The sequence below is a fragment of the Oncorhynchus clarkii genome, chromosome 1 (assembly GCF_045791955.1).
Source record: "Oncorhynchus clarkii lewisi isolate Uvic-CL-2024 chromosome 1, UVic_Ocla_1.0, whole genome shotgun sequence".
NCBI classification, from domain to species: Eukaryota; Metazoa; Chordata; class Actinopteri; order Salmoniformes; family Salmonidae; genus Oncorhynchus; species Oncorhynchus clarkii.
The window spans coordinates 183,286-206,750 of NC_092147.1; the positions used below are offsets into that span (position 1 = coordinate 183,286).

Genomic DNA, 23,465 nt, shown 5'->3' on the forward strand with positions numbered 1-23,465 from the left:
TTTTCTGACAACACAACAGTGGTAGGCCTGATCACCAACAATGCTGAGACAGCCAACAGGGAGGTCAGTGACCTGTGTGTGACCTGGCAGTGTGGTGCCAGAGCAACAACCTCTCCCTCAACGTCAGTATGACCAAGGAGCTGATCGTGGACTATAGAAAACGTGCTGTAGTGGAGCGGGTCGAGAGCTTCAAGTTCCTTGGTGTCCAAATCATTAAGGACTTAAAATGGTCCACACACGAGCATGGTCGTGAAGAAGGCACAACAGTGCCTCTTTCCCCTCAGGAGGTTGAAAATGTTTGGCATTTGCCCGCAAATCCTCTAAAAGTTCTACAGCTGTACCATTATTAGCATCTTGACTGGCTGCATCACTGCCTGGTATGGCAATAGCACCACCCTTGATTGCATGGTGGTGCAGACAGCCTAGTACATCACTGGGGCCGAGCTTCCTGCCATCCAGAACCTCTATATCAGGTTGTGTGAAAAGAAGGCCCGGAAAGTCGTTAAAGACTCCAACCACCCAAGCCATAGACTGCTCTCTCTGTTTCTGCATGGCAAGCCGTACCAGTTCATCAAGTCTGATACTAACAGACTATTCAACAGCTTCTATCCCCAAGTCATAAGACTGCTAAATGGGTATCTAAATAGCTAACAAAACAGATACATGGACTATCTGTGTTGACCCTTGTATTTTACAGATATATTGCACACTCACAGGGCCCTAACACACTCACACACACTGTCACTCCAACACCCACTCACATAAAACCTGCTGCTACTGTGTTTATCTTAAATCCTGTTGCCTAGTCCCCTTCCCCCTATATATACAGTTGAAGTCGGAAGTTTACATACACCTTTACATACACCTTTGCCACAACTTTGGAAGTATGCTTGGGGTCATTGTCCATTTGGAAGACCCATTTGCGACCAAGCTTTAACTTCCTGACTGATGTCTTCAGATGTTGCTTCAATATATCCATATCATTTTCCTGCCTCATAATGCCATCTATTTTGAAGTGCACCAGTCCCTCCTGCAGCAAAGCAACCCACAACATGATGCTGCCACCCCCGTGCTTCACTGTTGGGATGGGTGTTCTTCGGCTTGCAAGCCTCCCCCTTTTCTACCAAACATAACGATGGTCATCATGGCCAAACAGTTCTATTTTTGTTTCATCAGACCAGAGGACATTTCTCCAAAAAGTACAATCTTTGTCCCCATGTGCGGTTGCAAACCAGTCTGGCTTTTGTATGGCGGTTGTGGAGCAGTGGCTTCTTCCTTGCTTGAGCGACCTTTCAGGTTATGTCGATACAGGACTTGTTTTACTGTGGATATAAATACTTTTGTACCCATTTTCTCCAGCATCTTCACAAGGTCCTTTGCTGTTGTTCTGGGATTGATTTGCACTTTTCGCACCAAAGTACGTTAATCTCTAGGAGACAGAACGCATCTCCTTCCTGAGCGGTATGACGGCTGAGTGGTCCCATGGTGTTTAGACTTGCGTACTATTGTTTATACAGCTCAACGTGGTACCTTCAGGCATTTGGAAATTGCTCCCAAGGATGGACCAGACTTGTGGAGGTCTACAATTGTTTTTCTGAGGTCTTGGCTGATTTCTTTTGATATTCCCATGATGTCAAGCAAAGAGGAACTGAGTTTGAAGGTAGGCCTTGAAATACATCCACAGGTACACCTCCAATTGACTCAAATTATGTCAATTAGCCTATCAGAAGCTTCCAAAGCCATGACATCATTTTCTGGAATTTTCCAAGCTGTTTAAAAGCACAGTAAACTTAGTGTATGTAAACTTCTGACCCACTGGAATTGTGATACAGTGAAATATAAGTGAAATAATCTGTCTGTAAACAATTATTAGAAAAATTACTTATGTCATGCACAAAGTGGATGAAAAATGATTTTTAATGACTCCAACATAAGTGTATGTAAACTTCCGACATCAACTGTATCTACCTCTATCACTCCAGTATCCATGCACATTGGAAATATGGTATTGGAACTGAACCTGTATATAGCTTACTCACGTTCTTCTTATTTTTATTTATTTTTATTTGTTCTACCTTGTTATTTTTAGCATTACACTGATATTGATTACTGCAATGTTGGGGTTAGAGCTTGCAGGAAAGGCATTTCACTGTACTTGTGATATAAAAAAAAACTTGAAACTAATGCTCCACTCCACATTTAATTCATATGCCTACTGCTTGCTAAATCCATTTTCCAACTATAAAAATACTGTTTCTTTGTAGGACAAGGATTGTCCTGAATTGCTTCGTCTTGCTTTTCTGGTTGGCTGGCAAGTTTTACCATCCATTTATTTCAGATCTACAGGAGTGTAAGTTTCACCATGGCGAGGGCCGTGGCGATACACTGGCATATGAATTATTAGAATATGGCATATATTAGTCAATTATTGCATTCTATCCATGCAGGCTTTCATGGGCTACCTGAGACATGAAAAGATAGGTGGGAGGGCATACAGGCTGTCACCAATTTATTAATGCGCAATTTGCCTAAACGGTAATGGATACAATTCAACCACTTCTGTTTTATGTGAAGTCCGTACGTCCAGCTGTTTTTATCGACACAAGATGGAAACCCACCCTAGCAGGCAACTGACACATCTATTTTCTATGTGTCGACACAGGATAGTTAAATGGAAACTCACCATAGCAGGCAATTGTCGCATCTATTTTCTATGCAAATGTTCTAAATCTCAACAACAAAAATAGTTTATGAAAACATAGCTATTAAGGTGAAGTATTACAGGTGAAATGGTACCACAGGCCACCATGGGTTAGGGTTAGTATTGTATCAAAAACTTGGGATTTCTCCTGAGACTAGCCCTCTCCTATCAAATGACATCAAACACAAGATTCTCTTGATTGTCAACACAGAACATTGGTTTACTAACTACAGCAATGTATATAAAATCTGATCTGTTTGGAGATGGACAACGCATTGCCGTAACATTGTCCTAAATACTAAAGCTTTAACCCTCTATAGAGCGTCTTCCATCAGTCTGGACGTCAAGACACAGACTGAATCCACAGCACAGACTAACTGATGGGAAGGAATGGTCTACATTGTAACAATCAAAAAACTTAATTTAAACTTCATATATTCTTAAGGAAATATAATGCAAATACTGTGAAATAAAATGTCATATTTCAATTGTGTGCAAGCAGACTAACAAATACACTTTATATCTTAAATGGCATTTACATATATGATTAATTTGCAATTATTAACTGACAAATATTATAATAATCAGAATGACATAGGTAATATTACAAATTCTATCAAATATGGAAGCTTTAAAAAAGAAACAATGAAGCCGACTGGTCTGGGCAGCAGAGAGAAGTCTGGGCAGCAGAGAGAAGTCTGGGCAGCAGAGAGAGGTCTGGGCAGCAGAGAGAAGTCTGGGCAGCAGAGAGAAGTCTGGGCAGCAGAGAGAAGTCTGGGCAGCAGAGAGAAGTCTGGGCAGCAGGGAGAAGTCTGAGCAACAGAGAGAAGTCTGGGCAGCAGAGAGAGGTCTGGGGTCAGGTGTCAAGGTTAAAGCAGCTCTCTACAGAGCAGTCTCTTTCAGGTCATTGAGATTTGGAATGCGTGAGCGTGAGGGCCTTCCGAACCCATGTCCGTTCTGGCCCCCCTTGCCTTCCCTCCCTCCATGTTGCTCGGGGTAAGGGTTTCCCTCAGCTCTGCCAAGGGCCGAGGTGTGCCAGCTGGACTCCATCTGACCAGGGAGGGGGTAGGCGGCCTGTCTGCTCTTTAGCTGGGGGGTGCTGGAGCCTGCGTGGCTCCGACTGGGACCCTCACTGAAACCCGCTTTAGCCGAGGTGGAGTTGGGCAGGGGCTGGAAGCGCATATCAGATGGGGCCGTTTGATTGGAGGTGGAGGAGGAGAGGTGAAGGAGCTTCCGTAGAGACTTGAGTGGCTGGCTCTGAGGGGTAAGAATACGAAATATAACAAACATATCTGTATAATATATGACACAGTGTAGTTATTTGTCTGTCATGTTTTAGCAACAGATGTTGCCTCAGTATAGTTGTGAAATGCTAGGGTTAGCTGGAGCTCTTGAAATAACTGTTCTGACGAAATACAGTTGAAGTCAGAAGTTTACATACACCTTAGCCAAATACATTTAAACTCAGTTTTTCACAATTCCTGACATTTAATCCTAGTAAAAATTCCCTGTTTTAGGTCAGTTAGGATCACCACTTTATTTTAAGAATGTGAAATGTCAGAATAATAGTAGAGAGAATTATTTATTTCAGCTTTCATTTCTTTCATCACATTCCCAGTGGGTCAAAAGTTTACAAACACTCAATTAGTATTTGGTAGCATTGCCTTTACATTTTTTAACTTGGGTCAAACATTTCGGGTAGCCTTCCACAAGCTTCCCACAATAGGTTGGGTGAATTTTGGCCCATTCCGCCTGACAGAGCTGGTGTAACTGAGTCAGATTGTCAGGCCTCATTGCTCGCACAAGCTTTTACAGTTCTGCCCACAACTTTTCTATGGGATTGAGGTTAGGGCTTTGTGACGGCCACTCCAATACCTTGACTTTGTTGTCCTTAAGCCATTTTGCCACAACTTTGGAAGTATGCTTGGGGTCATTGTCCTGACTGATGTCTTCAGATATTGCTTCAACATATCCACATAATTTTCCTGCCTCATGATGCCATCTATTTTGTGAAGTGCACCAGTCCCTCCTGCGGCAAAGCACCCCCACAACATGATGCTGCCACCCCCGTGCTTCACCGTTGAGATGGTGCCTCCCCCTTTTTCCTCCAAACATAACGATGGTCATTATGGCCAAACAGTTCTATTTTTGTTTCCTGAGACCAGAGGACATTTCTCCAAAAAGTATGATCTTTGTCCCCATGTGCAGTTGCAAGCCATAGTCTGGCTTTTTTAATGGCGGTTTTGGAGCAGTGGCTTCTTCCTTGCTGAGCGACCTTTCAGGTTATGTCGATAAAGGACTCGTTTTACTGTGGATATAGATACTTTTGTACCTGTTTCCTCCAGCATCTTAACAAGGTCCATTGCTGTTGTTCTGGGATTGATTTGCACTTTTCGAAACAAAGAACGTTCATCTCTAGGAGACAGAACGCGTTTCCTTCCTGAACAGTATGACAGCTGCGTGGTCCCATGGTGTTTAGACTTGCGTACTATTGTTTGTTCAGATGAACGTGGTACCTTCAGGCATTTGGAAATTGCTCCCAAGAATGGACCAGACTTGTGGAGGTCTACAATTTTTTTTTCTGAGGTCTTGGCTGATTTCTTTTGATATTCCCATGATGTCAAGCAAAGAGGCACTGAGTTTGAAGATAGGCCTTGAAATACATCCACAGGTACACCTCCAATTGACTCAAATTATGTCAATTAGCCTATCAGAAGCTTCTAAAGCCATGACATCCTTTTCTGGAATTTTCCAAGCTGTTTAAAGGCACAGTCAACTTTTTTGTTTTTATTTTACCTTTATTTAACTAGGCAAGTCAGTTCAGAACAAATTCTTATTTTCAATGACGGCCTAGGAACAGTGGGTTAACTGCCTGTTCAGGGGCAGAACAACATATTTTTACCTTGTCAGCTCGGGGATTTGAACTTGCAACCTTCTGGTTGCTAGTCCAACTCTAGCCACTAAGCTACCCTGCCGCCCCAACTTAGTACATGTAAACTTCTGACCCACTGGAATTGTGATACAGTGAAATATAAGTGAAATAATCTGTCTGTAAACAATTGTTGGAAAAATGACTTGTGTCATGCACAAAGTAGATGTCCTAACCGACTTGCCAAAACTATAGTTTGTTAACAAGACATTTGTGGAGTGGTTGAAAAACAAGTTTTAATGACTCCAACCTGAGTGTTTGTAAACTTCCAACTTCAACTGTAGATACACACCTAACCCTAACCAGAAAACCAACACCCACCTACACACCTAGCCCTAACTAGAAAACCAACACCCACCTACACACCTAGCCCTAACTGGAAAGCCAACAACCACCTACACACCTAACCCTAACTAGAAAACCAACACCCACCTACACACCAAACAGAAAACAAATATCCACTTACAGTGGCTTTACCCCCGTTTGCATTTCTTCTATTTTGATGCCTTACAATCTGCAATTAAAATATATTTTGGGGGGGGGTTTGTATCATTTCATTTACACAACATGTCTACAACTTTGAAGATGCAAAATATGTTTTATTGTGAAACAAACAAAAAAAACTGAAAACTTGAGCGTTCATAACTATTCACCCTCCAAAGTCAATACTTTGTAAAGCCACGTTTGCAGCAATTACAGCTGCAAGTCCCATGGAGTATGACTCCATAAACTTGGCATATCTAGCCACAGGGATTTTTGTCCATTCTTCAAGGTAAAGCTGCTCCAGCTCCTTCAAGTTGGATGGGTTCCGCTGGTGTACAGTAATCTTTAAATCATAGCACAGATTCTCAATTGGATTGAGGTCTGGGCTTTGACTAGGCCATTACAAGACATTTAAATGTTTCCCCTTAAACCACTCGAGTGTTGCTTTAGCAGTATGCTTAGGGTCATTGTCCTGCTAGAAGGTGAACCTCCGTCCCAGTCTCAAATCTCTGGAAGACTGAAATTTCCCTCAAAATGTCCTTGTATTTAGCGCCATCCATCATTCCTTCAATTCTGACCAGTTTCCCAGTCCCTGCCGATGGAAACATCCCCAAAGCATGATGCTGCCACCTCCATGCTCCACTGTGGGATGATGTTCTCGGGGTGATGTGAGGTGTTGGGTTTGCGCCAGACATCGCGTTTTCCTTGATGATCAAAAAGCTAAATTTTTGTCTCATCTGACCAGAGTACCTTCTTCCATATGTTTGGGGAGTCTCCCATATGCCTTTTGGCGAACACCAAATGTGTTTGCTTATTTGCTTCTTCAAGCAATGGCTTTTTTTCTGGCCACTCTTCCGTAAAGCCCAGCTCTGTGGAGTGTACGGCTTAAAGTGGTCCAATGGACAGATACTACAATCTCCGCTGTGGAGCTTTGCAGCTCCTTCAGGGTTATCTTCGGTCTCTTTGTTGCCTCTCTGATTAATGCCTTCCTTGCCTGGTCCGTGAGTTTTGGTGGGCGGCCCTCTCTTGGCAGGTTTGTTTTGGTGCCATATTCTTTCCATTTCTTAATAATGGATTTAATGGTGCTCAGTGGGATGTTCAAAGTTTCTGATATTTTTTTTATAACCCAAACCGGATCTGTACTTCTCCACAACTTCGTCGCTGACCTGTTTGGAGAGCTCCTTGGTCTTCATGGTGCCTCTTGCTTGGTGGTGCCCCTTGCTTAGCGGTGTTGCAAACTCTGGGGCCTTTCAGTACAGGTGTATAAAAACTGAGCTCATGTGAACAGGTGTATAAAAACTGAGATCATGTGACACTTAAATTGCACACAGTTGGATTTTACTTAACTAATTATGTGACTTCTGAAGGTAATTGGTTGCACCAGATCTTATTTAGGGGCTTCATAACAAAGGGGGTGAAAACATATGTAAAGGGGGTGAAAACATATGCAAAGGGGGTGAAAACATATGCAAAGGGGGTGAAAACATATGCAAAGGGGGTGAAAAGATATGCAAAGGGGGTGAAAATATATGCACGCACCACTTGTACGTTTAGAATTTGTTTTGCATCTTTTGTAACAAGTAATTTTTTTCATTTCACCTTTGTGTAATATTTGGCTATGTCCATTACATGAAATCCAAATAAAAATCTATTTAAATGACAGATTATAAAGCAACAAAATAGGAACAACACCGAGGGGATCAATACTTTTGCAAGGCTACGCATCTAACCCTAACCAGAAAACCAACACCCACCAAACCCTAATTAGAAACCAACACCCACCAAACCCTAATCAGAAAACCAACACCCACCAAACCCTAATCAGAAAACCAACACCCACCACACCCTAATCAGAAAACTCCCCACCTACACACCTAACCGTAACCAGAAAACAAATACCCACCAACACACCTAACCTTAACCAAACAACCAACACCCAATAACACACATAACCCTACCCAGAAACCCAACACCCACCTAACCCTAACCAGAAAACCAACACCCACCTACACACCTAACCCTAGCCAGAAAACCAAACACCCACCTAACCCTAATCAGAAACCCAACACCCACCTAACCCTAACCAGAAAACCAACACACCTACTGCCCTTTAAGGCTGTAAATCCTCCAATATTCTCCATGCCAGACTCCTAGCATTCAGACTTTATTTAAACATTAACGATCTAGAAAAATATCCATTAGGCAGTTGACATTGCTCAGGATAGGGGATAGGTTGGGTTGCAGGTTAAAGGGTCAGGGTTTTTCAGAGACATCCCACTCGCTGTTTGTTTATGGTTCATTTACAGTCAATGAACTAAGCAGACCAAACCCAGCTGCTATCGCATTGGTGTCTATGGGAGAGCCACCCAGTAGACCAAAGTAGACCAAAACTGACGGCTTGAGTGAACCATCTTAATTTATACACCATATTTGGCTTTACCTGACAGTGTGCATCAGACATTTTTTCTGATGGCCAGTTTCTCTCCCGTGATTGTTCTCTGTCTCTCTCCCGTGATTGGTCCCGCTCCTGGTTCCGGTGGCGGCTGCTCTGACGACCCGATGACCGGGCGGACTTCTGGACGACCATGTGATCTGCCCCGTCACCTGGGACCTATCCCCATACAGAGGTCAGACGTTAGACTTCACCACTCAGCCCAGAACCCCAGAACATTCCCAACGCAACCCCAGAACATTCCCAACGCAACCACTGAACATCCCCCCTGCAACCCCAGAACATTCCCCCTGCAACCCCAGAACATCCCCCCAGCAACCCCAGAACATTCCCCCTGCAACCCCAGAACATCCCCCCAGCAACCCCAGAACATTCCCTGTGCAACCCCAGAACATTCCCCCTGCAACACCAGAACATTCCCCCTGCAACACCAGAACATTCCCCCTGCAACCCCAGAACATTCCCCCTGCAACACCAGAACATTCCCCCAGCAACTCCAGAATATATCCCCCAGCAACACCAGAACATTCCCCCAGCAACACCAGAACATTCCCCCTGCAACCCCAGAACATTCCCCCAGCAACACCAGAACATTCCCCCAGCAACACCAGAACATTTTGCCCAGCAACACCAGAACATTCCCCAAGCAACACCAGAACATTTCCCCTGCAACCCCAGAACATCCCCCCAGCAACACCAGAACATACCCCCAGCAACACCAGAACAATCCCCCAGCAACACCAGAACATCATATTGACAAGAAAACTTAGAGAGGAGGGATCTAGTGAGCATTATGGTATCAGAGGAGCATTGTCACCTTTACTGAGAAGATATGATGAGTTTGACATATTCATCAAATCTATTGTATCATGCAGACCATATTCAACCTTCCATAAAGGCATGTCTGACTCCTGCCGGCCCCACAGCTACCTGGGCTCTGTCTGCAGGAATAGACCTCTGTCTTCCATTCCTGTGAATGTTATTGTGTCTCCTGTGATAATGGGATGGATCCATTGTGTCTGCTCCTGGTGATTCATTTGAAATAGTTACCATTATGCTACAAGGTGTGGTTTGGACTGTCATAGCCCCTAAAGAGTTACCATTATGCTACAAGGTGTGGTTTGTACTGTCATAGCCCCTAAATAGTTAACATTATGCTAAAAGGTGTGGTTTGTACTGTCATAGCCCCTAAATAGTTACCATTATGCTACAAGGTGAGGGTTGGACTGTCATAGCCCCTAAAGAGTTACCATTATGCTACAAGGTGTGGGTTGGACTGTCACAGCCCCTAAATAGTTACCATTATGCTACAAGGTGTGGTTTGGACTGTCATAGCCCCTAAATAGTTACCATTATGCTACAAGGTGTGGTTTGGACTGTCATAGCCCCTAAATAGTTACCATTATGCTACAAGGTGTGGGTTGGACATTATGCTACAAGGTGTGGGTTGGACTTCTAGGTTAGACTACTGCAATGCTCTACTTTCCGGCTACAAGGATAAAGCACTAAATAAACTTCAGTTAGTGCTAAATACGGCTGCTAGAATCCTGACTGGAACCCCAAAATTTTATCATATTACTCCAGTGCTAGCCTCCCTACACTGGCTTCCTGTCAAAGCAAGGGCTGATTTCAAGGTTTTACTGCTAACCTACAAAGCATTACATGGGCTTGCTCTTACCTATCTCTCTGATTTGGTGCTGCCGTACATACCTACATGTACGCTACGGTCACAAGACGCAGGCCTCCTAATTGTCCCTAGAATTTCTAAGCAAACAGCTGGAGGCAGGGCTTTCTCCTATAGAGCATCATTTTTATGGAACGGTCTGCCTACCCATGTCAGAGACGCAAACTCGGTCTCAATCTTTAAGTCCTTACTGAAGACTCATCTCTTCAGTGGGTCATATGATTGAGTGTAGTCTGTCCCAGGAGTGGGAAGGTGAACGGAAAGGCTCTGGAGCAACGAACCGCCCTTGCTGTCTCTGCCTGGCCGGTTCCCCTCTTTCCACTGGGATTCTCTGCCTCTAACCCTATTACAGGGCCTGAGTCACTGGCTTACTGGGGGTCTCTCATACCGTCCCTGGAGGGGGTGCGTCACCTGAGTGGGTTGATTCACTGATGTGGTCACCCTGTCTGGGTTGCCCCCCCCCTTGGGTTGTGCCGTGGCGGAGATCTTTGTGGGCTATACTCAGCCTTGTCTCAGGATGGTAAATTGGTGGTTGAAGATATCCCTCTAGTGGTATGGGGGCTGTGCTTTGGCAAAGTGGGTGGGGTTATATCCTTCCTGTTTGGCCCTGTCCGGGGGTGTCCTCGGATGGGGCCACAGTGTCTCCTGACCCCTCCTGTCTCAGCCTCCAGTATTTATTGCTGCAGTAGTTTATGTGTCGGGGGGCTAGGGTCAGTTTGTTATACCTGGAGTACTTCTCCTGTCCTATTCGGTGTCCTGTGTGAATTTAAGTGTGCTCGCTCTAATTCTCTCTCTCTCTCTTTCTCTCTCTCGAAGGACTTGAGCCCTAGGACCATGCCTCAGGACTACCTGACATGATGACTCCTTGCTGTCCCTAGTCCACCTGGCCGTGCTGCTGCTCCAGTTTCAACTGTTCTGCCTTATTATTATTCGACCATGCTGGTCATTTATGAACATTTGAACATCTTGGCCATGTTCTGTTATAATCTCCACCCGGCACAGCCAGAAGAGTACTGGCCACCCCACATAGCCTGGTTCCTCTCTAGGTTTCTTCTTAGGTTTTGGCCTTTCTAGGGAGTTTTTCCTAGCCACCGTGCTTCTACACCTGCATTGCTTGCTGTTTGGGGTTTTAGGCTGGGTTTCTGTACAGCACTTTGAGATATCAGCTGATGTACGAAGGGCTATATAAATAAACTTGATTTGATTTGGACTGTCAAAGCCCCTAAAGAGTTACCATTATGCTACAAGGTGTGGGTTGGACTGTCAAACCTCCTAATAGTTACCATTATGCTACAAGGTGTGGGTTGGACTGTCAAAGCCCCTAAATAGTTACCATTATGCTACAAGGTGTGGGTTAGACTGTCAAAGCCCCTATATAGTTACCATTATGCTACAAGGTGTGGGTTGGACTGTCATAGCCCCTAAATAGTTACCATTATGCTACAAGGTGTGGGTTGGACTGTCATAGCCCCTAAATAGTTACCATTATGCTACAAGGTGTGGGTTGGACTGTCATAGCACATAAAGAGTTACCATTATGCTACAAGGTGTGGTTTGGACTGTCAGAGCCCCTAAAGAGTTACCATTATGCTACAAGGTGTGGGTTGGACTGTCATAGGCCCTAAAAACCGTTGCTGGCCTCTGTTCTCTCTGTTTGTAGAACTGGAGGATATTCTGGGGTAGAGCAGAGGGGATATTCTGGAGTAGAGCAGAGGGGATATTCTGGGGTAGACCAGAGGGGATATTCTGGGGTAGAGCAGAGGGGATATTCTGGGGTAGAGCAGAGGGGATATTCTGGGGTAGAGCAGAGGGGATATTCTGGGATAGACCAGAGGGGATATTCTGGGGTAGAGCAGAGGGGATATTCTGGGGTAGACCAGAAGGGATATTCTGGGGTAGAGCAGAGGGGATATTCTGGGGTAGACCAGAGGGAATATTCAGGGGTAGAGCAGTGGGGATATTCTGGAGTAGACCAGAGTGGATATTCTGGGGTAGACCAGATGGGATATTCTGGGGTAGAGCAGGGGGGATATTCTGGGGTAGAGGGGATATTCTGGGGTAGACCAGAGGGGATATTCTGGGGTAGAGCAGAGGGGATATTCTGGGGTAGAGCAGAGGGGATATTCTGGGGTAGAGCAGAGGGGATATTCTGGGGGACAGCAGAGGGGATATTCTGGGGTAGAGCAGAGGGGATATTCTGGGGTAGAGCAGAGGGGATATTCTGGGGTAGAGCAGGGAGGATAATCTGGGGCAGAGCAGAGGGGATATTCTGGGGTAGAGCAGGGGGGATATTCTGGGGTAGAGGGGATATTCTGGGGTAGAGCAGAGGGGATATTCTGGGGTAGAGCAGAGGGGATATTCTGGGGTACAGCAGAGGGGATATTCTGGGGTAGAGCAGAGGGGATACTCTAGGGTAGACCAGAGGGGATATTCTGGGGTAGACCAGATGGGATATTCTGGGGTAGACCAGAGGGAATATTCTGGGGTAGAGCAGAGGGAATATTCTGGGGTAGAGCAGGGGGGGATATTCTGGGGAAGACCAGAAGGGATATTCTGGGGTAGAACAGAGGGGATATTCTGGGGTAGAGCAGAGGGGATATTCTGGGGTAGAGCAGGAGGGATATTCTGGGGTAGAGAAGAGGGGATATTCTGGGGAAGACCAGAAGGGATATTCTGGGGTAGAACAGAGGGGATATTCTGGGGTAGAGCAGAGGGGATATTCTGGGGTACAGCAGGGAGGATCATCTGGGGTAGAGCTGAGGGGATATTCTGGGGTAGAGTAGGGGGGATATTCTGGGGTGGAGCAGGTGGGATATTCTGGGGTAGAGCAGGGGGATATTCTGGGGTAGACCAGAGGGGATATTCTGGGATAGAGCAGAGGGGATATTCTGGGGTAGAGCAGAGGGGATATTCTGGGGTTGAGCAGAGGGGATATTCTGGGGTAGACCAGAGGGGATATTCTGGGGTAGAGCAGAGGGGATATTCTGGGGTACAGCAGGGAGGATCATCTGGGGTAGAGCTGAGGGGATATTCTGGGGTAGAGTAGGGGGATATTCTGGGGTACAGCACGGAGGATCATCTGGAGTAGAGCTGAGGGGATATTCTGGGGTAGACCAGAGGGGATATTCTGGGGTAGAGCAGTGGGGATATTCTGGGGTAGACCAGAGGGGATATTCTGGGGTAGACCAGAGGGGATATTCTGGGGTAGACCAGATGGGATATTCTGGGGTAGACCAGAGGGGATATTCTGGGGTAGAGTAGGAGGGATATTCTGGGGTAGAGCAGAGGGGATATTCTGGGGTAGACCAGAGGGAATATTCTGGGGTAGAGCAGAGGGAATATTCTGGGGTAGAGCAGGGGGGGATATTCTGGGGAAGACCAGAAGGGATATTCTGGGGTAGAACAGAGGGGATATTCTGGGGTAGAGCAGAGGGGATATTCTGGGGTAGAGCAGAGGGGATATTCTGGGGTAGAGCAGGAGGGATATTCTGGTGTAGAGCAGAGGGGATATTCTGGGGTAGAGCAGAGGGAATATTCTGGGGTAGAGCAGGGGGGTGATATTCTGGGGAAGACCAGAAGGGATATTCTGGGGTAGAACAGAGGGAATATTCTGGGGTAGAGCAGAGGGGATATTCTGGGGTACAGCAGGGAGGATCATCTGGGGTAGAGCTGAGGGGATATTCTGGGGTAGAGTAGGGGGGATATTCTGGGGTACAGCAGGGAGGATCATCTGGGGTAGAGCTGAGGGGATAATCTGGGGTAGGCCAGAGGGGATATTCTGGGGTAGAGCAGTGGGGATATTCTGGGGTAGACCAGAGGGGATATTCTGGGGTAGAGCAGAGGGGATATTCTGGGGTAGAGCAGGAGGGATATTCTGGGGTAGAGCAGAGGGGATATTCTGGGGTAGAGCAGAGGGATTATTCTGGGGTAGAGCAGGGGGGGATATTCTGGGGTACAGCAGGGAGGATCATCTGGGGTAGAGCAGAGGGGATATTCTGGGGTAGAGTAGGGGGGATATTCTGGGGTAGAGCAGGGGGGATATTCTGGGGTAGAGCAGGGGGGATATTCTGGGGTAGACCAGAGGGGATATTCTGTGGTAGACCAGAGGGGATATTCTGGGGTAGAGCAGAGGGGATATTCTGGGGTAGAGCAGAGGGGATATTCTGGGGTAGACCAGAGGGAATATTCTGGGGTAGAGCAGTGGGGATATTCTGGGGTAGACCAGAGGGGATATTCTGGGGTAGACCAGAGGGGATATTCTGGGGTAGACCAGATGGGATATTCTTGGGTAGACCAGATGGAATATTCTGGGGTAGACCAGAGGGGACATTCTGGGGTAGAGCAGAGGGGATATTCTGGGGTAGAGCAGAGGGGATATTGTGGGGAAGAGCAGAGGGGATATTCTGGGATAGAGCAGAGGGGATATTCCGGGGTAGACCAGAGGAGATATTCTGGGGTAGAGCAGAGGGGATATTCTGGGGTAGAGCAGAGGGGATATTCTGAAGTAAAGCAGAGGGGATATTCTGGGGTACAGCAGAGGGGATATTCTGGGGTAGAGCAGAGGGGATATTCTGGGGTACAGCAGAGGGGATATGCTGAGGTAGAGCAGAGGGGATATTCTGGGGAAGAGCAGAGGGGATATTCTGGGATAGAGCAGAGGAGATATTCTGGGGTAGAGCAGAGGGGATATTCTGGGGTAGACCAGAAGGGATATTCTGGGGTAGACAGGAGGGGATATTATGGGGTAGAGCAGAGGGGATATTCTGGGGTACAGCAGAGGGGATATTCTGGGGTAGAGCAGAGGGTATATTCTGGGGTAGACCAGAGGGGATATTCTGGGGTAGAGCAGAGGGTATATTCTGGGGTAGACCAGAGGGGATATTCTGGGGTACAGTAGAGGGGATATTCTGGGGTAGACCAGAGGGGATATTCTGGGGTAGAGCAGAGGGGATATTCTGGGGTAGAGCAGAGGGGATATTCTGGGGTAGAGCAGAGGGGATATCCTGGGGTAGAGCAGGGGGGATATTCTGGGGTACACCAGAGGGGGATATTCTGGGGTAGAGCAGGGGGGATATTATGGGGTACAGCAAAGGGGATATTCTGGGGTAGAGCAGAGGGGATATTCTGGGGTACAGCAGAGGGGATATTCTGGGGTAGAGCAGGGGGGATATTCTTGGGTAGAGCAGAGGGGATATTCTGGGGTAGAGCAAAGGGGATATTCTGGGGTACAGCAGAGGGGATATGCTGAGGTAGAGCAGAGGGGATATTCTGGGGAAGAGCAGAGGGGATATTCTGGGATAGAGCAGAGGAGATATTCTGGGGTAGAGCAGAGGGGATATTCTGGGGAAGAGCAGAGGGGATATTCTGGGATAGAGCAGAGGGGATATTCCGGGGTAGACCAGAGGAGATATTCTGGGGTAGAGCAGAGGGGATATTCTGGGGTAGAGCAGAGGGGATATTCTGAAGTAGAGCAGAGGGGATATTCTGGGGTACAGCAGAGGGGATATTCTGGGGTAGAGCAGAGGGGATATTCTGGGGTACAGCAGAGGGGATATGCTGAGGTAGAGCAGAGGGGATATTCTGGGGAAGAGCAGAGGGGATATTCTGGGATAGAGCAGAGGAGATATTCTGGGGTAGAGCAGAGGGGATATTCTGGGGTAGACCAGAAGGGATATTCTGGGGTAGACAGGAGGGGATATTATGGGGTAGAGCAGAGGGGATATTCTGGGGTACAGCAGAGGGGATTTTCTGGGGTAGAGCAGAGGGTATATTCTGGGGTAGACCAGAGGGGATATTCTGGGGTACAGTAGAGGGGATATTCTGGGGTAGACCAGAGGGGATATTCTGGGGTAGAGCAGAGGGGATATTCTGAGGTAGAGCAGAGGGTATATTCTGGGGTAGACCAGAGGGGATATTCTGGGGTACAGTAGAGGGGATATTCTGGGGTAGACCAGAGGGGATATTCTGGGGTAGAGCAGAGGGGATATTCTGGGGTAGAGCAGAGGGGATATTCTGGGGTAGAGCAGAGGGGATATCCTGGGGTAGAGCAGGGGGGATATTCTGGGGTACACCAGAGGGGATATTCTGGGGTAGAGCAGGGGGGATATTCTTGGGTAGAGCAGAGGGGGTATTCTGGGGTAGATTAGAGGGGATAGTCTGGGGTACAGCAGAGGGGATATTCTGGGGTACAGCAGAGGGGATATTATGGGGTACAGCAGAGGGTATATTCTGGGGTAGACCAGAGGGGATACACTGGGGTAGAGGAGAGGGGATATTCTGGGGTAGAACAGAGGGGATATTCAGGGGTAGACCAGAGGGGATATTCTGGGGTAGAGCAGAGGGGATATTCTGGGGTCGACCAGAGGGGATATTCGGGGGTACAGCAGAGGGGGTATTCTGGGGTAGAGCAGAGGGGATATTCTGGGATAGAGCAGAGGGGATATTCCGGGGTAGACCAGAGGAGATATTCTGGGGTAGAGCAGAGGGGATATTCTGGGGTAGAGCAGAGGGGATATTCTGAAGTAGAGCAGAGGGGATATTCTGGGGTAGAGCAGAGGGGATATCCTGGGGTAGAGCAGGGGGGATATTCTGGGGTACACCAGAGGGGATATTCTGGGGTAGAGCAGGGGGGATATTCTTGGGTAGAGCAGAGGGGGTATTCTGGGGTAGATTAGAGGGGATAGTCTGGGGTACAGCAGAGGGGATATTCTGGGGTACAGCAGAGGGGATATTATGGGGTAGAGCAGAGGGGATATTCTGGGGTAGAGCAGAGGGGATATTCTGGGGTAGAGCAGAGGGGATATTCTGGGGTAGAGCAGAGGGGGTATTCTGGGGTAGAGCAGAGGGGATATTCTGGGGTACAGCAGAGGGGATATTCTGGTGTGGAGCAGGGGGATATTCTGGGGTAGAGCAGGGGGGACATTCTGGGGTAGAGCAGAGGGGATATTCTGGGGTAGAGCAGAGGGGATATTCTGGGGTAGACCAGAGGGGATATTCTAGGGTAGACCAGAGGGGATATTCTGGGGTAGACCAGATGGGATATTCTGTGGTAGAACAGAGAGGATATTCTGGGGTAGACCAGAGGGGATATTCTGGGGTAGAGCAGAGGGGATATTCTGGGGTAGACCAGTAGGGATATTCTGGGGTAGAGCAGAGGGGATATTCTGGGGTAGACCAGAGGGGATATTCTGGGGTAGAGCAGTGGGGATATTCTGGGGTAGACCAGAGGGGATATTCTGGGGTACAGCAGAGGGGATATTCTGGGGTAGAGCAGAGGGGATATTCTGGGGTACAGCGGAGGGGATATTCTGGGGTAGAGCAGGGTGGATATTCTTGGATAGAGCAGAGGGGGTATTCTGGGGTAGATTAGAGGGGATAGTCTGGGGTACAGCAGAGGGGATATTCTGAGGTAGAGCAGAGGGGAAATTCTGGGGTAGAGCAGAGGGGATATTCTGGGGTAGACCAGAAGGGATATTCTGGGGTAGACCAGAGGGGATATTCTGGGGTAGAGCAGAGGGGATATTCTGGGGTAGACCAGAGGGGATATTCTAGGGTAGACCAGAGGGGATATTCTGGGGTAGACCAGAGGGGATATTCTGGGGTACAGCAGAGGGGATATTCTGGGGTAGACCAGAGGGGATATTCTGGGGTAGAGCAGAGGGGATATTCTGGGCTAGACCAGAGGGGATATTCTGGGGTAGAGCAGAGGGGATATTCTGGGGTATAGCAGAGGGGATATTCTGGGGAAGAGCAGAGGGGATATTCTGGGGTAGAGCAGATGGGATATTCTGGGGTACGGCAGAGGCGATATTCTGGGGTAGAGCAGGGGGGACATTCTGGGGTAGAGCAGGGGGGATATTCTGGGGTAGAGCAGGGGGGATATTCTGGGGTAGAACAGAGGGGATATTCTGGGGTAGACCAGAGGGGATATTCTGGGGTAGAGCGGAGGGGATATTCTGGGGTCGACCAGAGGGGATATTCGGGGGTACAGCAGAGGGGATATTCTGGGGTAGACCAGAGGGGATATTCTGGGGTAGAGCAGAGGGGGTATTCTGGGGTAGAGCAGAGGGGATATTCTGGGGTACAGCAGAGGGGATATTCGGGGGTACAGCAGAGGGGATATTCTGGGGTAGACCAGAGGGGATATTCTGGGGTAGACCATAGGGGATATTCTGGGGTAGACCAGAGGGGATATTCTGGGGTAGAGCAGAGGGGATATTCTGGGGTACAGCAGAGGGGATATTCTGGGGTAGACCAGAGGGGATATTCTGGGGTACAGCAGAGGGGATATTCTGGGGTAGACCAGAGGGGATATTCTGGGGTAGAGCAGTGGGGATATTCTGGGGTAGACCAGAGGGGATATTCTGGGGTACAGCAGAGGGGATATTCTGGGGTAGAGCAGAGAGGATATTCTGGGGTACAGCAGAGGGGATATTCTGGGGTAGAGCAGGGTGGATATTCTGGGATAGAGCAGAGGGGGTATTCTGGGGTAGATTAGAGGGGATAGTCTGGGGTACAGCAGAGGGGATATTCTGAGGTAGAGCAGAGGGGAAATTCTGGGGTAGAGCAGAGGGGATATTCTGGGGTAGAGCAGAGGGGATATTCTGGGGTACAGCAGGGGGATATTCTGGGGTAGAGCAGAGGGTATATTCTGGGGTAGACCAGAGGGGATATTCTGGGGTACAGCAGAGGGGATATTCTGGGGTAGACCAGAGGGGATATTCTGGGGTAGAGCAGAGGGGATATTCTGGGGTAGAGCAGAGGGGATATTCTGGGGTAGAGCAGAGGGGATATTCTGGGGTAGAGCAGAGGGGATATTCGGGGGAAGAGCAGAGGGGATATTCTGGGGTAGAGCAGATGGGATATTCTGGGGTAGAGCAGATGGGATATTCTGGGGTACGGCAGAGGCGATATTCTGGGGTAGAGCAGGGGGGAGATTCTGGGGTAGAGCAGGGGGGATATTCTGGGGTAGAGCAGGGGGGATATTCTGGGGTAGACCAGCGGGGATATTCTGGGGTAGAGAAGGGGGGATATTCTGGGGTAGACCATAGGGGATATTCTGGGGTAGAGCAGAGGGGATATTCTGGGGTAGAGCAGAGGGGATATTCTGGGGTAGAGCAGAGGGGATATTCTGGGGTAGAGCAGAGGGGATATTCTGGGGTACAGCAGAGGGGATATTCTGGGGTAGAGCAGAGGGTATATTCTGGGGTAGACCAGAGGGGATATTCTGGGGTACAGCAGAGGGGATATTCTGGGGTAGACCAGAGGGGATATTCTGGGGTAGAGCAGTGGGGATATTCTGGGGTAGACCAGAGGGGATATTCTGGGGTACAGCAGAGGGGATATTCTGGGGTAGAGCAGAGAGGATATTCTGGGGTACAGCAGAGGGGATATTCTGGGGTAGAGCAGGGTGGATATTCTTGGATAGAGCAGAGGGGGTATTCTGGGGTAGATTAGAGGGGATAGTCTGGGGTACAGCAGAGGGGATATTCTGAGGTAGAGCAGAGGGGAAATTCTGGGGTAGAGCAGAGGGGATATTCTGGGGTAGACCAGAAGGGATATTCTGGGGTAGACCAGAGGGGATATTCTGGGGTAGAGCAGAGGGGATATTCTGGGGTACAGCAGGGGGATATTCTGGGGTAGAGCAGAGGGTATATTCTGGGGTAGACCAGAGGGGATATTCTGGGGTACAGCAGAGGGGATATTCTGGGGTAGACCAGAGGGGATATTCTGGGGTAGAGCAGAGGGGATATTCTGGGGTAGAGCAGAGGGGATATTCTGGGGTAGAGCAGAGGGGATATTCTGGGGTAGAGCAGAGGGGATATTCTGGGGAAGAGCAGAGGGGATATTCTGGGGTAGAGCAGATGGGATATTCTGGGGTACGGCAGAGGCGATATTCTGGGGTAGAGCAGGGGGGACATTCTGGGGTAGAGCAGGGGGGATATTCTGGGGTAGAGCAGGGGGGATATTCTGGGGTAGACCAGCGGGGATATTCTGGGGTAGAGAAGGGGGGATATTCTGGGGTAGACCATAGGGGATATTCTGGGGTAGAGCAGAGGGGATATTCTGGGGTAGAGCAGAGGGGATATTCTGGGGTAGAGCAGAGGGGATATTCTGGGGTAGAGCAGAGGGGATATTCTGGGGTACAGCAGAGGGGATATTCTGGGGTAGAGCAGAGGGGATATTCTGGGCTAGACCAGAGGGGATATTCTGGGGTAGAGCAGAGGGGATATTCTGGGGTAGACCAGAGGGGATATTCTGGGGTACAGCAGAGGGGATATTCTGGGGTAGACCAGAGGGGATATTCTGGGGTAGAGCAGAGGGGATATTCTGGGGTAGAGCAGAGGGGATAGAGCAGAGGGGATATTCTGGGGTAGAGCAGAGGGGATATTCTGGGGAAGAGCAGAGGGGATATTCTGGGGTAGAGCAGAGGGGATAGTCTGGGGTACAGCAGAGGGGATATTCTGGGGTAGAGCAGAGGGGATATTCTGGGGTAGACCAGAGGGGATATTCTGGGGTAGAGCAGATGGGATATTCTGGGGTAGAGCAGAGCGGATATTCTGGGGTAGAGCAGGGGGGGGATATTCTGGGGTAGACCATAGGGGATATTCTGGGGTAGACCAGAGGGGATATTCTGGGGTAGACCATAGGGGATATTCTGGGGTAGACCAGAGGGGATATTCTGGGGTAGAGCAGAGGGGATATTCTGGGGTACAGCAGAGGGGATATTCTGGGGTACAGCAGAGGGGATATTCTGGGGTAGAGCAGAGGGTATATTCTGGGGTAGACCAGAGGGGATATTCTGGGGTACAGCAGAGGGGATATTCTGGGGTAGACCAGAGGGGATATTCTGGGGTAAAGCAGTGGGGATATTCTGGGGTAGACCAGAGGGGATATTCTGGGGTACAGCAGAGGGGATATTCTGGGGTAGAGCAGAGGGGATATTCTGGGGTACAGCAGAGGGGATATTCTGGGGTAGAGCAGGGTGGATATTCTTGGATAGAGCAGAGGGGGTATTCTGGGGTAGATTAGAGGGGATAGTCTGGGGTACAGCAGAGGGGATATTCTGAGATAGAGCAGAGGGGAAATTCTGGGGTAGAGCAGAGGGGATATTCTGGGGTAGACCAGAAGGGATATTCTGGGGTAGACCAGAGGGGATATTCTGGGGTAGAGCAGAGGGGATATTCTGGGGTACAGCAGGGGGATATTCTGGGCTAGACCAGAGGGGATATTCTGGGGTAGAGCAGAGGGGATATTCTGGGGTAGACCAGAGGGGATATTCTGGGGTACAGCAGAAGGGATATTCTGGGGTAGACCAGAGGGGATATTCTGGGGTAGAGCAGAGGGGATATTCTGGGGTAGAGCAGAGGGGATATTCTGGGGTAGAGCAGAGGGGATATTCTGGGGAAGAGCAGAGGGGATATTCTGGGGTAGAGCAGATGGGATATTCTGGGGTACGGCAGAGGCGATATTCTGGGGTAGAGCAGGGGGGACATTCTGGGGTAGAGCAGGGGGGATATTCTGGGGTAGAGCAGGGGGGATATTCTGGGGTAGACCAGCGGGGATATTCTGGGGTAGAGAAGGGGGGATATTCTGGGGTAGACCATAGGGGATATTCTGGGGTAGAGCAGAGGGGATATTCTGGGGTAGAGCAGAGGGGATATTCTGGGGTAGAGCAGAGGGGATATTCTGGGGTAGAGCAGAGGGGATATTCTGGGGTACAGCAGAGGGGATATTCTGGGGTAGAGCAGAGGGGATATTCTGGGCTAGACCAGAGGGGATATTCTGGGGTAGAGCAGAGGGGATATTCTGGGGTAGACCAGAGGGGATATTCTGGGGTACAGCAGAAGGGATATTCTGGGGTAGAGCAGAGGGGATATTCTGGGGTAGAGCAGAGGGGATATTCTGGGGTAGAGCAGAGGGGATAGACCAGAGGGGATATTCTGGGGTAGAGCAGAGGGGATATTCTGGGGAAGAGCAGAGGGGATATTCTGGGGTAGAGCAGAGGGGATATTCTGGGGTACAGCAGAGGGGATATTCTGGGGTAGACCAGAGGGGATATTCTGGGGTAGAGCAGATGGGATATTCTGGGGTAGAGCAGAGCGGATATTCTGGGGTAGAGCAGGGGGGGGATATTCTGGGGTAGACCATAGGGGATATTCTGGGGTAGACCAGAGGGGATATTCTGGGGTAGAGCAGAGGGGATATTCTGGGGTACAGCAGAGGGGATATTCTGGGGTAGAGCAGAGGGTATATTCTGGGGTAGACCAGAGGGGATATTCTGGGGTACAGCAGAGGGGATATTCTGGGGTAGACCAGAGGGGATATTCTGGGGTAGAGCAGAGGGGATATTCTGGGGTAGAGCAGAGGGGATATTCTGGGGTAGAGCAGAGGGGATATTCTGGGGAAGAGCAGAGGGGATATTCTGGGGTACAGCAGAGGGGATATTCTGGGGTAGAGCAGAGGGAATATTCTGGGGTAGACCAGAGGGGATATTCTGGGGTAGGGCAGATGGGATATTCTGGGGTAGAGCAGAGCGGATATTCTGGGGTAGAGCAGAGCGGATATTCTGGGGTAGAGCAGAGGGGATATTCTGGGGTAGAACAGGAGGGATATTCTGGGGTAGAGCAGAGGGGATATTCTGGGGTAGAGCAGAGGGGATATTCTGGGGTAGAGCAGAGGGGATATTCTGGGGTAGAGCAGAGGGGATATTCTGGGGTACAGCAGAGGGGATATTCTGGGGTAGAGCAGAGGGGATATTCTGGGCTAGACCAGAGGGGATATTCTGGGGTAGAGCAGAGGGGATATTCTGGGGTAGACCAGAGGGGATATTCTGGGGTACAGCAGAAGGGATATTCTGGGGTAGACCAGAGGGGATATTCTGGGGTAGAGCAGAGGGGATATTCTGGGGTAGAGCAGAGGGGATAGAGCAGAGGGGATATTCTGGGGTAGAGCAGAGGGGATATTCTGGGGTAGAGCAGAGGGGATATTCTGGGGTAGAGCAGAGGGGATAGTCTGGGGTACAGCAGAGGGGATATTCTGGGGTAGAGCAGAGGGGATATTCTGGGGTAGACCAGAGGGGATATTCTGGGGTAGAGCAGATGGGATATTCTGGGGTAGAGCAGAGCGGATATTCTGGGGTAGAGCAGGGGGGGGATATTCTGGGGAAGACCAGAAGGGATATTCTGGGGTAGAGCAGAAGGGATATTCTGGGGTA

At 49.0% G+C, this 23,465-nt stretch overlaps 1 protein-coding gene across 1 annotated transcript in view; it reads right to left on the reverse strand.

The window, feature by feature from the left end:
• Positions 1 to 2,582: 2,582 nt before the first annotated feature.
• Positions 2,583 to 23,465, reverse strand: part of LOC139411482 (cyclin-dependent kinase-like 5) — a 179,715-nt gene continuing 158,832 nt past the window's right edge. Inside the window, exons 16-17 of the mRNA XM_071157959.1 lie at positions 8,554 to 8,724; positions 2,583 to 3,958 (exon numbers count right to left, since the gene is read on the reverse strand). Of these exons, the coding sequence (XP_071014060.1) occupies positions 3,584 to 3,958; positions 8,554 to 8,724 (546 nt within the window). The 3' untranslated portion in view covers positions 2,583 to 3,583. The remainder of the gene's footprint in view (positions 3,959 to 8,553; positions 8,725 to 23,465) is intronic.